The sequence below is a fragment of the Pinus tabuliformis genome, chromosome 8 (genome assembly GCF_031772625.1).
Source record: "Pinus tabuliformis cultivar Carrire ecotype Pingquan chromosome 8, CPIR1, whole genome shotgun sequence".
In the NCBI taxonomy this organism is placed as follows: Eukaryota; Viridiplantae; Streptophyta; class Pinopsida; order Pinales; family Pinaceae; genus Pinus; species Pinus tabuliformis.
In genome coordinates this window covers 1,860,057,216-1,860,070,883 of record NC_142294.1, presented here as the reverse complement: position 1 = coordinate 1,860,070,883, position 13,668 = coordinate 1,860,057,216, and the positions used below count along the sequence as shown (strand labels likewise).

At 36.6% G+C, this 13,668-nt stretch overlaps 1 protein-coding gene across 1 annotated transcript; it reads right to left on the bottom strand.

Annotated features, from left to right (window-relative positions):
• Window positions 1-3,523: 3,523 nt before the first annotated feature.
• On the bottom strand, window positions 3,524-8,419 carry LOC149243728 (disease resistance protein RPS4B-like). Its single transcript, XM_089374609.1, has 7 exons — window positions 7,853-8,419; window positions 6,543-7,533; window positions 6,269-6,427; window positions 5,856-6,176; window positions 4,579-5,775; window positions 4,307-4,369; window positions 3,524-4,199 (listed from the first exon to the last, which is right to left on the bottom strand). Exons 1-7 carry the CDS (start codon window positions 8,341-8,343, stop codon window positions 3,693-3,695), a joined length of 3,729 nt encoding a protein of 1,242 aa, XP_089230735.1. The 5' UTR covers window positions 8,344-8,419; the 3' UTR covers window positions 3,524-3,692.
• Between the last annotated feature and the right edge of the window lie 5,249 nt (window positions 8,420-13,668).

Sequence of the window (13,668 nt, the reverse complement as noted above, 5' to 3'; positions counted from 1 at the left end):
ACCCGCTTCAAATTCCAAAGTCGTCTCAATAGACTGGTTCTCTCTGCCAGCATCACTGTAATTTTGGCAGAGGAAGAAGCTCGGCCTAGTGTCTCTGTGCATACCTCAACTTCGCAGTCTCACGATGATAGTGAACTCCAAAGAGAAGATGTTGGCATTGTGTTCAATTGTGGTGAGTTCAGGCTGAGGGGAGTGTCCCTGTTGTCTTCAAGCCTACAAAAGACAACACGCAGGAAATCTCGACCTCTGTTCATCCGACGAGCTCCTCCGGTGGAAATCAGCGCTTGGCAGCTCTTCCAGGTGGCAGCGGTACAGGTGCTGAGGACAATGTTGATGACTCGTGGATGGGCAATCCTTGCCTGGTGGAGAAGGAAGCTCAGGACCCCAATACAAATGATTGATGCCTTCGGGGCCTCGTGTGATGTCGCAGTTTCTCTTTTGGCTCTTTCGTCCAATGTGCTATGTCATTACGACTTTTGTTATTGTGTTTTGTATCAGGTCTTGGCTCGGCAAGTTTATCAGGTCCTTGGTTTTTCAGTTTTGCATGTGGTTATCCGGGCAGCATAGAAAGTTTGGCTATAGCTCTCCTTTGACCTATACTATGGTTTACCATTATGGCCAGCTTCTTTGTATGTATGGCTTCTGGGCCTTTTGTATCTGGTTATCTCAACCCTGGGATAGTTTGTCAGTTCTGTTGGACAGCTTCGGCTTCCTCTGAGGTCTTGACCTCCTTGTAACTATATTTTCCTTTTATTAATAGAATTAGCCTTTACTTAGAAAAAAAAAAAACACATTAGTTAAACACAATCAAATTTTATAGTTAATGTTTAAATAGTTAACCATGATAAAACTTAGTCAACCCTCTGTTTACCATATTCAATAATAGTCAACCTTCTTCACTCATAGTCATCCATAATCAACATAACTCAACCATATTCAATTATAATTAACCATGGTTGACCAAAGTCAAATATTGTCAACCTTAGTCATTTGAGGTCATCCTTGGTCGATGAGAACCAAGATTTAAAAATGTTTGGTAATAACAATATCAATATTAATAAAGTTGACTAACAATATTAATACAAATATTGTGAGGTCGGAATTGTATAGAAATCTAACCAACGTCGCAATGTTACATTACATTGCAATTTATCCAACATCGCAATGTGACATTACGAAATTAGGCAAGTACATTTAATATTGTGGTTGACTATGTTCGACTATGTTTGACTATGCTTCTCAGTCCACACTCTTCAACTTCAATCAAACATAATCGCCTATTAGTATATTGATTAATATTAGTGACATTTGAATTGTGCATAAATTTATCCAACATGCCACTGTGACAAACATTGTTGCAAATGTGACAAATATTTTCGCAATGTTACATTACATTGCAATTTATCCAACATCACAATGTGACATTATAAAATTAGTCAACAACATCTACTAATTTTATTGACTATGTTCCACATGTTTGAAAGTCAACACTCTTCAACTACGGTCAAACATAATCAACTTTTAATGTTATTGATTAATATTAATAATTAAACATAGTTTACCACATTACAATGTCAATATGAATTGCTCCATTATATTTATAGAGCTATGTGATTGTGAAGCAAAGTTATGTTATTGGTATTATATCGTTGTTTGGTGAGTGTTATGTGATGTTTATTATTAATGAGGGTTATGTAAAGTTTAAGGTTAATTATATTTGGATGAATATTTTAAAATGTCAATTTTATTATCTCTTATTTAAATAAATGTTTGGAGGGTTTAATTTTTTTGGTAAATGTTAATGAAATATAAATTCTTTTTATTTCAACATATTAACAAAATTATGGATTAGTTAGCTTTTTTTTGTGTTTTTAAGTATTTGGGTATTTTAGAGAAAGGTGATGGTTTTGGTGCATTGTCAAAAGTCAGGAAATAAATTATGTTAAGATTTGGTCAATAAACCAATTTAGAGTTGGAAACAATAAAAAACTTGTATTTATGATATACGTCGTTTTCAAGCAAAGTTTAGCAGAAAGAACATTTTTTGAAGAAGTAGGCTCTAAAGTTTTATTCACAGTGGACATTTTTGAGGAAATAGATTATGTTTATCCACAGTGAAAATGTTCATTGTGAATAAAAATATGGAATCTATTTCTTCCAATTTTGAACAACACAAAAACTTGCAAATAAGAGCATTTTTATTTGGAGGGATTTTGGGGATTTAAATTCCTATCATTAGAAGAACTTGTGTTAGATGGCTTGGGAGTTTGCCTTGTCTACTATGAGTTAGACTACTTTTAAGGGAGATCATTGGGCTCACTCCTTAATAGGATCTTTTCAAGATGAATATTGATATGGATGACTTGTTTTAGGGAGATTGGAAGTGGAATTTTTGGTGCCCTATGACTAAGTATTATTCTCATATGAATCTACTCCATTTTTCATTGATACCATGAGTTAGAGCCAATTCTCAATGCCAAGTGGGGTTTTTCATATGAAGAAACTCACTAGATTCATTCACTGCGTGGCATCAAGTTGATTAGTTTCTCCTACAAAATCCATGTCTTTGCTTGGTTAGTGATTTATCAAGGCCTCCCCTCCAATATTCAATTGGTCAAAAACAACTTTAATGATGGATTGTGCCATTTTTACTTTGGATTAGAAACAATGAAACATATTTATGAGAAAGTTCCTTTATAAGATCTTGCTAGGCTTAACTTCAATCTGAGTTCCCTAACATTCTCCACGGCTATTTACAATAGTAGGAAATTTAGTTGGGAGATTCTAAATGGGTGATTAAGAACTCCTTGTGTTTGTCATGTTCAAAGTATCTATATATTGTTTGGAAACTCTATTGCAAATACTTTTTTGATAGTGAAGTTAGTTATTTTTTTTGTCAATCAATCCACTGAGGGATTTGAACCTATGACATTTTCTCATGGAGTGCATTAATAATACATCATGAACCCCATGGGCTTTGATAATGAAAATATTTCTTAAAATGTTTTTTTCAAGAATATTGTGTGATTAGATAGTCATACAATACCTAAATAAAAAAAATATTATTCATTAAAATGTCAAATTGTAAATCTAAAATCAAATTTTGTAATTATTTTATTTACTCCTAAAAAAAATATGAAATCTTTGTATATAACTCCCTCTCTCCCCCACATACATATATATAAATATAATATCTTACTATTTGTATATCAATATGTATTTTCTTATTAAAAATGATAAATCTTTTAATCCAAATCTTTATTTTATAACCATAAATCAAATTTACATATTCTCATGATTTCCACGTTACCAAGAATTTCAAATATTAGCTATTTAAAATTATTATACTTAACAAATAAAATATTTTGAATTAAATTTTATAATAATTAAACTGCAGGATAATTAAAACTGACCCTAATCTTAATTTTTTACGGCATTTAACAACCACTCCTTTGGTGTCTACCCTAGTATTACTTCAAGTAAGTGTACCATTATTTTTACTTGTAAACAAAGCCACCCAACGCATTATCATGAAAGTACGGGTTTTTTTTATCTGTACAATTTGATTAGTTTACTCGGCCCATTACAAAATTTTATCAAACATATAATTCAAAAAATCATTATCAATATGAGGTTGCAAAGCCTCTGCAAGTGGGCAACAAAATAATTCAGCACATGGCCCACAGCAGGATTTATGACATGCAAAATTCTCCCAAAACTTCTGTAACATCCGTTTCCTCATCGACCATCACTATCCATCCCCTCTCCTCCTCCACATCACTGTTACTCGTTATACCTTCCATCTTTAACATTTTTAGAATTTCCAGCCGATCACAAATACTATTTTGCTCAGTACTGCTGTGGATGAAATGTACCTGAATATGCCCGCAGACTCTGTACTCTCTAAACAAAGGAGAGTCTTTTGTCCACATAAATACATGTATGCCTCTTCCACCTCTGTTTCTAGTGTGGCTTGAATACTCCAGAAATGATCCATCATGAAACGTTCTAAATATGACATGGAAGCTGGACTTGACATTGTTGGTGATAAAGCATATCAATATTGCACTATATCTATCTAAATTATTTAACTTCCCCGCAGAAAAGCTTGACCCGTCTATTCCATTCCCAAAGAAAATGTCAATTGGTTGAAGATCAAACTTCTTAGCAATCCGCACCATGTCTCCTTCATCAAATATCTGCACAAATTTCATAAATTCTTTTCAGCCGATTGAAAGTAGCGATTATTGCTTTCATTATAATATGTTTCCTGCATGCCTTGCTTTCGGGAAAATCGAATACCCACGTTATAAATATCCGTTCCTCCACTAAAGATGGCAGTTGATGGCTTTTGGTGAGTGGGCGATCTCTGCACATATTTCCCAAATTATTTCATCTTTCAATGATATGATACAAAGTATACTGTATTGCTTTTACAAATTCAAATTGTGATATCCTAACATTAAACAAATACTAAGATTACACGTCCACATTAGTCCCAGGTTTCCTAATTAGCACAAAAAAACGATAACTTTTGTAGGAAGGAATATTTCGATATATTGAAGAACAAATACCCACCAAAAATCGGCAAATATCATTCCAGATAACTCTATTGTCTGTTGAAAAGTGGAGGCAATTCAATCGTTCCCGCTGATTTAATCCTTGTATCCTCTGCAGCTCCCAACATTCCCCCGCTTTAATCTTTTCTAACGATTCAAGACCTTCGATATTCAGTGCTTGCAGGCTCAAACACCTATTTATGTTGAGGAATTTAAGATTTGCTAGATTTGAAAGGCTTGTTAATGTCTTCAATGCACAGCAGTTTTGCAGGTTGAGGCTTACTAGTGTTGATGGCAAGGCATCAATGCTCATTAGCTGCATATTTCCTGAAAGATCAATAGTTTCAAGCCTGGGGGAAACACAATCAGAAATGGATATCTGGGATATGGATGTGTTAGTTAAAGTCAAATCTCTTAAAAAACTCATGCCAACTCTCGAATATATGTTTTGAGCATCCACGTTCCCCTGATCCTGAAAACTGAAGTTGTCTATGGGACAACCGTCTATAGCCAAAATCTTGATATTTGGTGCTGCAATTCCTTCTGGTAAGATTCGGTGTAGACAGCAGCATTGAATCAGAAACAGCTTTGTTAATCCCCTCAAATTGGCTACAGTAAGTGGTATGTCTTTTAACGCTGGGCTCCCTATTGTTATTTGTTCTAACTTGTCAAGCATTCCCAAGTTGTATGGTAATTGTGATACACGGGTGCCAAGTAAATTCAGATATCTTAAATGCCTTTGATACGGGATTCTCCCTGGCAGGTATACCAATTTAGCACAGCCTTTGAAGTCAACATGCTCGAGTGTGGTAATTTCTCCCAAAATATCCAGTGGGATTGACAGCTCGGAGCAGTCTCGCAATGCCAAATATTGAAGTTGCACTAACTCAGAAAAGGCATTGGGCAATTCAGTCAGTTGAGAGCAGCCAGAAAGATCTAAATGTCTTAAGTTTTGAAGTTGGGAAAAATCGATTGGAAGAGATTGCAGGAATCCTAGATTTTTCAACACTAGGTTAGTCAAAGTTCTCATGCGGGTAACCCAGTTTTCTAGATAGCGGAAAAGAGGAGATTCATTTAGTATAGACTGAGAAATTAAAGATGTTCTCTGTCCTGAAGATGCTGTTTGTCCGGGCTTAGTGGAGATATGTGCGAGGCCATCCCTTGAAGTATCTCCGCCCGTGTAGACAATATTCAAATCAGTTAAGTGCCGGGGAAGCTGAAAAGCACATAGAACCTGTTAATTTAATTTAAGATGGAACAAAATGAACGGCAAAATGTTCACTGAGATGCACTTACATCTTCATCAAAATTTTCGAAAAACTGTTCGACACTGTTACTCAGACCCTGAATTTCCAAAACTCTTAATCTTCGCAGAGACACGGAGGGGAATAAACCCGACGAGAAATTGGGCGGGATTTTGAGATTGCGCAAGCGAAGCCATACCAACTCTCCCGACATATTGATACTCTTTTTCCACTCGTAAAATGACGAAGATATAAAATCTACATTTTCAATTACAAGGAGACGCAGACCTTCACACCTAGTGTCCCTCCAGAAATAAAATGGGTCTTCTTTATGCCAGAACCTAATTCCCCGAATCTGTAACCTTGATGCGGCCTGAGAATCACATTAATCAACCTGCAACTTAAAAATTCCTACCTTTTCAACATTATCAAATAAAATAACACAAAGAAAGCCAATACACGTACCGGCAATTTCCGAAATTCATTTATATTGGACGAATTAAGCCTCAGTGGTTTACGCGTTGGGAACACACGAAATTCTTCCCGGGCAATATGTATTGCCAATTCCCTAAGTTGATCGTGCATTGTAATCTTCGATAGGCCGAAATCATCGTAGTCGATGTTCTGAAACAAGAAAAAGAAAAGAAGTAAGCAAAAGGTAAGCATTCGCAGGGGTTACGTTTTCTTTGGCAGATTGATGAACATTGGTGTTACTGCATTTAAAAAACACAAGGCTTACCGGATATTTCAGCTTTCTGTCATAATGGAAGTCCAAGAGACATTTTTGACGGAGACTTTCCAGATTGTCTCCACTTCTGCTGTGGTCATATAATTCTTCCAAGACTCGAATCGCTGATTCCTTGTCTTCCCCAACAAAGAAACAGCCAATGTCCAAAAATACCTCTTTCTCTTCGGGGTCCAGAGCATCGTAACTCACTCTTAGTGACTTTACTATACCGTCTGGTAGTGTCGAAGACAACTTTTCCAACTGCCGCTTCCAGTACTCTTTGTCACACTGACCAACAAACAGTCCTCCAAAAACCTTCAAGGACAAAGGCAGCCCCCCACAAATTTTCAAGAACTCCTCAACTAAATTTTCGAGCTCTTCAGATGGTAGAGGTCGAGAAAAAGCATGCCGGCAGAAGAGCTCTCGGGCATGCCTTTTATGCAATGGCTTTACATCGTAGACCACAATTTTCGCAGAAAAGCGTCTGAACAAATCCTTTTCACGAGATGTGATTAATATCCGACTCCCAGATGCCACGGCATCCACATCTAGCAGACTTTCTATTTGATCCATATGATCAACGTTATCCAGAACTATAAAAACAGGGGGGAGAAGTGGTAAGCAATCTTGTAAAATACGTCTCCCTTGAGAGGTACTGTCAATATGGTGCAAATCATAATTACCCAACAGATCACGGAGGAGCCTGTTCTGCAAAGATAGCAAATCCCTTTTTCTGACTTCAAACAAAATACTTGATCTACTGAAATCAGGTCCTCTGGAGTTATAGAGATATTTAACAAGAGTTGATTTTCCTATACCGCCCATTCCCGCAATCCCCACAATCATTGTAGCCTTTGAATAGCCGTAGTGCGGAATTTCATTTCGAAAATCTTCAGCCGCTTGGTCGAGGCCGACTGGGTATTTAGCGACTTCTAACGCTTCCCGTTTAAATACCTCTTTTAACACACCATCCACAATTTCCTCCAATATCTCCCCATAATCACTAAAAAGGCAAACAGATATTCACTTGTTAGGGTTTGCACGCGGAAATGTTAGAAGCGAATGTGATCTCCAAAATCTCCCCCCAAAAAAGAAAACAGATATATATTACCTCAGGAAATGTGAGAACCAGAAATAATGATGAATTCAGGGTTTGAGATATATTATTATTATTTAATTTTAATTTTAATGGCTAAACATTATATTAATGTATGAAAGTTTGTAAGACAAAGGACTGGATTTGATTGTAACGTTAAGTCCAGCAAGACATACATAACAAGCGTATACTTCAAAATAAATTCAATAAATAAGGTGTGATTCACCTTCCATTTGTTTCGAACAGCGGACCATAAATCTCCGCGACTTGATTGAGGGCTGTCTTCCAATTCTGGATGGCTTCCGTGCTGACTCTGCCTTTGCGTTGGTGTTCTTCAAATACTTGTGCATATTGCCCTTTCTCAACGTAACGAAGGTCCGAAGGCTTAACATCGGCAAACACCGGAATAATCTTGGTGTTGCGCTCATGGTGTGATCTCAAAACCCAACATAATTCATCCAAGCACCATTTCGATTCAGCATAACGCTCAGAAAATATGGTAACATGGACCAGAGCGCTCTGAATGGCGGCGAGGATAGCAGGAGAAATGTTATCCCCGGCACGAAATTCGTCCTTATCCAGAAAGACTCTCAACCCATAGCTTCTGAGGCGATGGTAGATGAGGGTGGCAAGAGTCTTCTTGACGTCGGGTCCCCTGTGATTTATGAAAACTTGGTATGGTGCCGCCACTTCCACTGTCTCTGGCAATTGCGCCATAGATGATATGGGATCTGATCGAAGATTAGAGGAACACTTCGCAAATGATCAGGCAATTGGAGAAATCGAGAGAAATGTGAACGGTTTTTAATGTGAATATGCGCTATGTGAACGGTATTTAATGTAAGTTCGCGCTATGCTGATTTAGCTGAAGCTTGCGTGTGGCGTTAACGGTTGCTTTACTTTTTCAAGGAGTTTGAAGTATGATGGGATAAGATCAAATTCTGCACACATTAATTGATATACATTTTATATTTTTTTTATCAATTTGAATTTGTATAAAAAAATACGTGTAATTTTAAATACCTGTAATCTTATGTTTTAAAAATAATCATATTAAAAAACCAAATATTTTATATGAGTGTGATTTATCGTTAGAATAAGTTAAACTGATTGCATGTTAAATAAATAAAACCCAACCAACAACCATATTGAAACAAACTAGATAACAACTATATTAAATTATACGGCCTAAATTTCCATCCCACATCGTTCATACAAACCCGTAAACTTTGATGGGTTTGTCCGGAACTTCACCCCGCCATATAACTCGTTTTCGATAAAGAGGACTTCACGCCTCCATGTCACTATTATCTTTTTAATAAACATAACTTTTGTACGTCTCTTGAAAAACTCCAAGAAACAACTTCGGTAGAGAGTCGCTTTCAACTTGTGAATTTCTTCATTTTGAGAAGGACTTTTGAGAAGCTTTTCAAAGGAGAAGTACGACTTTGTTTATCGAGAGTGACCATTGCCAGCTTTTCCACACAAACAACGACTTTGTTTTGGATAGCTAAAATTCTAGGGTATCTTTTCTCATACAAAATACTAATTTCTAAACAATACTTTATCATATTACCATATATTATTATTAAAGTCGATGATTATTATTAAAGTCGATGATACAGGTTGATTTTGTAATTATTAATTTTAAAAGACGGAAAGGGATATTGATTAATATGTTTCAATTATTTTATTAATCTGATGGTCTAAATTATTGATTAATTTGATTTTAACATGTTTCAATCATTTTTATTAATGTGGTTGTCTAAATTATTGATTAATTTGATTTGGAGGATTATTAAATTATGGTTTATTATAGTTTATGGTGGTTGGTTGTAGTTAATTATGGTTGATGATAGTTGATGAATGACAAAGTAGATAAAGATTAACCATAGTTAACCAAGAGTAAATGAATATTCACCATTAGGGAACATAATTAACCATAGTTGAAAAAGATTAACCACAATAAATCATATGGTTAACTATGAATATGAATAACCATGATAACTAGTTCAATTTCTTGTTTATATTAACCATGTTTGGTCGTGGATTGCAAGAAAGAAATTTAACCCATAGCTTGCGAGGTGATGGTAGATGATGGTGGCAAGAGTCTTCTAGACATCGGGCACCTATAATTTATTAAAATTTTGGTATGGTGCCACCATTTACACACTCTCTGACAATTTCTCCATAGACAATACGAGATCTGATCAAAGATGAAAATAATGCTTCATGTGCTTGACAAAGAAATATTGATAAGGCCACTGCAAGAGTATCATATAAATGCCAACAATGTTTAAAATGGATTTGCGTTATAAAGGGTAAGAGTAAGAGTGAACATTAGATAGTGGATGAGGTAGCCATGTGGCTAGTATCTAACCGTTCAAATGTGAGATAGTTGTATGGTTGGCAACCAGTTGTTTAGATAGCTATTGCACTAATATATTTATTAGAGTAACAATATAAATTAAATGTTTGGTAAATGTAATAGACATCTATTACGATGGGTTTGTATTAAAGAACTTTACATGAAGGTGGGTGGGTGGGTGTTTTTGGACCCTGTTAGGGTCCTATAATTTATAGGATCTCAAGGTGATTAAGAATTTCACCGCTTGAAGGTTTCAAATTGTTCATATATTTCAATTTTCAATTGATTTTATAAGAAAGAGGAAAAAGAAATGAAAAGAGGGTATTAAAAAAAGAGAAAAAGAAAAAGAAAAAGAAAACCTCAAAAATTGTTCAGATCATCAGTTTAACCATGATTGAACAAATTTCAATTTATGTTGATAGGTTAGAAAATAAAGAATTGCCAAACAGTTAAATCTTGGCAAATCAGTAGCTAGGTAGAAATGGAATTTGGTCCAACTATTTAATCTAGACAAAAGAGGAGAAATAAGTGATAGAGTAGGTTAGATCTTAAAAGAAAAGAGATGAAAAAGAAAAAAACAATGAAAGGGTCTACAAGTCTAAAAGCACCCTATAAATGGAAAAGGACAAAAAATGCTAGGATAGAGAATAAGGGTAGGTAGAATTAAAGAATAAAGAAAGGGTATCAGAGGACCTTCTTAAGAAATTAGAAGAGATTTCCTAAGGTTCGAAGAAAATTCGATCTTTCTAAGGTCGGATATCAAAATTTGCAAGGAAAAGGGGCTTATGACACATTAATAATCACCCCCCCTTTAAACCTTATTTATTTGCCCTTTCATATTCCTATAGTCCGCCCCCATTCATAACCCGACCCCACCACGCACTCACCAATCACCTCATCGTTAACCAACGCACCATATTTCCCCTCATCTCTGCTCACTCTGCTCGAGCGAATGGCCCACGTCTTTTTTCAGTCCCCCCTCACCAACTGAAAGTTAATCCTGGGGGGGTCCGAAGTCAGCAGTTTCCGCTCCCCTACGTGTCGTTCTCTCGTGAGTTCGCAACCCCCCTCTCATACCTCCTATTGCTCTGCAGGCCCCCCGAAAAGTTGTATCTGGTATCATCCAAACCACTCACACAAGTGACCGTCGAACACTCGCCACCTCGTCACGCCAAACTATCCCATCCATACAATCATTTCCATTCCCACTGTTGAGCAACAAATGAGGTTAGGTCATTAGCCAATGGACCCGCGGCAAATTAATCCGAGTTCAAACTTTAAATGTTATTGTTCATTTGCAGGCACTTCCTCCCACTCCATTCATCTATTGCAGAGAACGCAAAGCAGAGAAAGAGAACAACAACACAGTCCAGGATTACTAATTTTCAAGTAGTGATCATCAATTCCTATTCTTGAATCCCATTTCTGTTCAAATCCCTTTCTTTCTCCCTCACTAAAAATCCCACTTCTTTCATCCTTTTCTGTTACAAAGTAGACATCAATGACACCTAAGCAGAAAGAACCAGAAATATTCAACCTAATGGTGCACCCACCACTGGATTTAGATCATTTACCATTGGCTGACAGGGATTTCAAGATCCATGGAAGCCTCTTAGAATTTGATCTGTTTAATGTATATTGCTGGTGGGAGGACAAATTCATGGAGGAAATGGATGACATAGGCTTGTGGGACACCAACCTGCCTTTCTATATCTTCCCTAAAACACAGAGTTGTCCAGAACTGATCAGGAAGTGCCATTCATGTTACAACCCACAACAAAGAGTAGTGATGGCCCCAACATGACATATTTTATTCACAATTGATGCTCAATCAATCATGCAGATGATGCAGGCCCCAGTTATTGAAGGAGTTGTTCCTTTTTCACATGAAGTTTTGATTGAAATGTACCAAAAACTTGATTTCTCCAAAAGAGCTAAAACATTAGAGCTTTTCATGGCCGAGAACACACCTCTGCCAAGCAAAAACCCTCCTTATTCCTCCTCTGTTTTCCCTGACAGAACCAGACATATTGCCTCAGTTCTTTCCTACCTACTTGGCTATTATTCTAATCAATGGCTTGATGAAGCTATTATAGATTTCTTATCTATCCTCTCCATTGAATCCAGGCCCTCAATCATTTCCAACCTCAGCCAGTTTCTAGCAGATGTAATTCATGAACAGCTTGTCAATTTTTTCACAGAAGAAGTTTTTCATTATTCCTTAGTGTTGGTTTACATGTTTGTGTATTTTCAAGCAAACAAGTTTAAGTTTTCATTGAGAAAAATGAATGATGAAGGTGAGCCTCGATCAGTGATATTTTGGATAACCTTGGTTATGAAAGATCAAAAGGATTTCAGCTACAAGGCATTTGTGGAAATGTTTGTACACCAAGCAATGAGCCTCCTCAGTGGAACTGCAAAACCAAGCATAAGTGAAGACATAAAAAGAATTATGTAACTGCCTAGTCAAGCCAAAACTAGTGATTGGTACTTGTACCAAGACTACACTGAAATAAGAGTGTATGGTTGTGAATTGCCCCCCTACAAGCTACCAAAGTTCCTCCCCATCAAGATATTTGCATTATACTATATTAGACAAGTGATGAGTGCAGATGAGATGCATTTTGTAGCAGCCAAGAAGAAATCCCAATTCAAGATCAAGTCCCAAATTGGTCCCTTCATTTGCAATAGCAAAGCTACAGGAAAGGAGGCAAATATAAGACTAAGAGAGATAAATTTCACCCATAGTTTCACTTGGTCTTATGACCCTTGGGGTATTATTTCTAAGAAGAGGGTGGAAAATAAATCCATAGCCTACATCCACACTCAAAGACCTGAAATCAAAAAATACATGAATCAAACAGAGTGGATGCCAGATACATTACAGGAGGTCGAGGAGCAGGTAATCTCCTCATCCAGTGCACAAACCCCAAGGCCACAGGAGAAACAAACTATTGAAGAAAGGTCTGAAAAGGGAAAAGAGCCAGAGCAAGGAATAATAGGGAAAAGATCCAGAGAAGAGCAGTCACCAGGAACTGATATTTCCATAAAAGAGTTCAAATTGAAGTACAGAAAGAAAGCCAAAAAACAACACATGGATATAGATAAAGGATCACCACCACAGACAGTGATCAAAATAATTGATATTCCAGATTCTTCACTAGCTGGAGGACAATCTTTTTCTTCTACTCCAACTTCAAAAAGACAACAAACTCTTCAAGTGTCCTCATCTGCAAAGGTGACTAAATAGAAAGAAGAAATTGTATTTGATACCTTCAGGGAAATCAAAATTAGGAATGAAATGCTCAAGAAGAGCACTTATGCTTAGTTCTGGAAGCAGAGTACAACTACACAAGGCAGACTTCTCTCTGCTTTTGACTCTGGGAAGGGCAAAATGCATATGATATTTTTGGAGGCACAAACATCAAAGCCTAAAAATCCAGCAGACTACAAGCAGCCTTCATTTGAGTTTGATGTCAAAAATATGCATCCAATTGATCAGCTGGAGATGCACAAGAAAACAGGTGAAATGATCTCATCTACTTTGACCAGCACTTCCATGAGCTTGTTTAAAATGTAGGTAGCCCTTTCAAATGCTCAGTCTCGGCTGAAGATGGAGAAAATTTCATCATTATCAAAGGACACCAAGATTAAGTCTTTGGAAGACATAATAA

Excerpts from the sequence above, each read along its gene's own strand:
- LOC149243728 (XM_089374609.1), bottom strand. The coding sequence starts at position 8,343 with ATGGCGCAATTGCCAGAGACAGTGGAAGTGGCGGCACCATACCAAGTT. Across the intron at positions 5,776-5,855 it reads TCGAAAATTTTGATGAAGAT|CTTCCCCGGCACTTAACTGA; the intron begins GTAAGTGCATCT and ends TGTGCTTTTCAG. Across the intron at positions 4,200-4,306 it reads GAGGAACGGATATTTATAAC|ATATTTGATGAAGGAGACAT; the intron begins GTGGGTATTCGA and ends AAATTTGTGCAG.